Genomic DNA, 2,083 nt, shown 5'->3' with positions numbered 1-2,083 from the left:
TATAACATTGTGCTGTCTGTCAAAATGAAAGACAGCCCCCACACCTATCAATCATCAAACCGTGGGGTCTTATTTCATTAGGTGTTGATTGGCGGGGGGGGAATCGCAGTTCTCCAGTGAAGGGGGGGAGTCTCTCTCTCCGCACCGGTTGGCGTAGTTTTGGCACAATTCCGTCCGGTGATCTAACCGCCTTCTGGAAAAGCTTCACAAGTACGTTGGTACGCAAATGCGCTTTGTGACACAAGTGACGGTACGCATTTCAGATTGTTGCCGCGCATGCATACCTGCGTACCAGTCATGTGCACCCCTGTACTACAGCAAAAGTATTCTCCGTCGGGACTTCCTGCAACAACACCACGCCGTTATCTTGATTCTGATTGGCCAGAAGACATTATCAAAGATGTTCTATTGAGAAGACGATCACTACGTGACAAAAGTTTTCAAAACTGTTTCTAGTCTTCGGCATTTCCAGACAAGTGGCTACTGAAATCAATCTTACTAACTAGTGTCTGCGCAATTTACTCCGCGAGTTGGCGGACTTTATTCTGCTTACTTTAACATCATTTTTCATGGTGGGGCTAAGCCATTTCTTGTTACGGGTGTAGCCTACCCCAGCCATACCCTGGCGCTGCCACTGGTGGGATGTATGGGGCGGGCCATTCTGCACATGCGCTAAATATTTTAACGCAATTAATTCAAAAAATTAATTACCGCCGTTAACGCGATAATTTTGACAGCATTAATTTATTTATTTGCCCAATATTACTGGCTACACAAATTATACTATTATATAGTATAATACATGGCATACATGGACCCAACTTTAATGATTTGGATAATGGCTGTGAGAATATGGAATTTACCTTGAGGTCTGTTGCACCACCTCCCTCTTGTACTCTTCTGTATGTAGGCATGTCAACGGTAGGCAACACAGAAACCTTTTGTTTAGCAGATCATATTTTCTCCAATATAAGCATGTAGTTTCCAGCTGTTTGCGTCAGCTGCTGTCAATGCTGTCAATGGCCGGATGTGTCAGACTTTCTGCTCTTGTGTGTACTTCTTCCTTCTCATTTTAACTCTTCTTACCGTCTTTTCCAGGCGTCCTTTCAAAAGACTCAGATAGAGAGGGAGGTGGAGGAGCACAAGCAGAAACTGCTGAGGTCAGAGCAGAGCCTCCAGGTCAGTCAGACCAAAGAGCAGGACCTCCGCAAGAAGATGGAGGTGGGTTGCTTTTCATAGAATATCCACTTCATATAATTCTACACTGACAACCACCTTGCAAATATGCTGGTATCACTTTATTTATTCAGTCTGAACAGCCGTTTCTGGCCAACTAAAAACAACATGATATGTTATCCTTATTTGTTGCTAAAAGGTTTTGGTGTACAGTATTAATCTCAACACTATGGCCAGGTGTCTTTTTGCAACATTTTTGTTCTCACGGTCTCCATGTCTTCCCTTAACTCATGTTCTCTTCACATTTCCCTTGCCTCCAGGAGCTGCAGAGAGAGAAGAACAGTGTGACTGTTCAGTTGGATCAGAGCAGCAGGCGTGTTAGTCAACTGGAGGAGGAGAAGAAGGGTGCAGATCAGAGCTTTAAACGCACCCAGGGCTTACTAGATGACCTCAAAGGTAAGTTAGTTATAGAAACGTTAGTAGCAGAATTTATTACCGAGAATAATCTCATGTTTAACTCGTTTGTCTTTTTGTTCTCAAGCTAAATCTGAAGGGCAGGCGGATGAGCTGAAGAGACTTCAGACTAAACTGGAGCAGCAGACTCAGAATTCAGCCCGAGATCTGGAACATTTGAAAAAGACACTTTCTGATGCAGAGACCAAAAATGACAGGTAAGCATAGTAGGGCTGCTCGATTATGGCAAAAATCATAATCTCGATTTATTTGGGTCAATAATTGATATCACGATTCTAAAAACGACTATCCATTTACCGTAATTTTCGGACTATAAGGCGCACCTGAATATAAGCCGCAGCAGCGGCATACCACTCTCGGTTCCACTTTTACTTTTGCGCGCTACCTGTCTCACTCTTTTCCGGCCTCCAGCTTTTCCTGCTGGAACCCGCCG

At 44.0% G+C, this 2,083-nt stretch overlaps 1 protein-coding gene across 1 annotated transcript; it reads left to right on the top strand.

Annotated features, from left to right (window-relative positions):
- Nucleotides 1-912: 912 nt before the first annotated feature.
- LOC104956615 (autophagy-related protein 16-like) lies at nucleotides 913-1,847 on the top strand (the record flags this gene model as incomplete). The annotated part of the gene is made up of 4 exons (XM_010784128.1): nucleotides 913-921; nucleotides 1,099-1,221; nucleotides 1,497-1,632; nucleotides 1,718-1,847. Coding segments are annotated over exons 1-4 (398 nt in total), but the record flags the coding sequence as incomplete, so codon positions are not given.
- Between the last annotated feature and the right edge of the window lie 236 nt (nucleotides 1,848-2,083).

The sequence above is a fragment of the Notothenia coriiceps genome, unplaced genomic scaffold, assembly GCF_000735185.1.
Source record: "Notothenia coriiceps isolate Sejong01 unplaced genomic scaffold, NC01 NC01_scaffold00026146, whole genome shotgun sequence".
In the NCBI taxonomy this organism is placed as follows: domain Eukaryota; kingdom Metazoa; phylum Chordata; class Actinopteri; order Perciformes; family Nototheniidae; genus Notothenia; species Notothenia coriiceps.
This window is presented reverse-complemented; position numbering and strand designations above follow the sequence as displayed.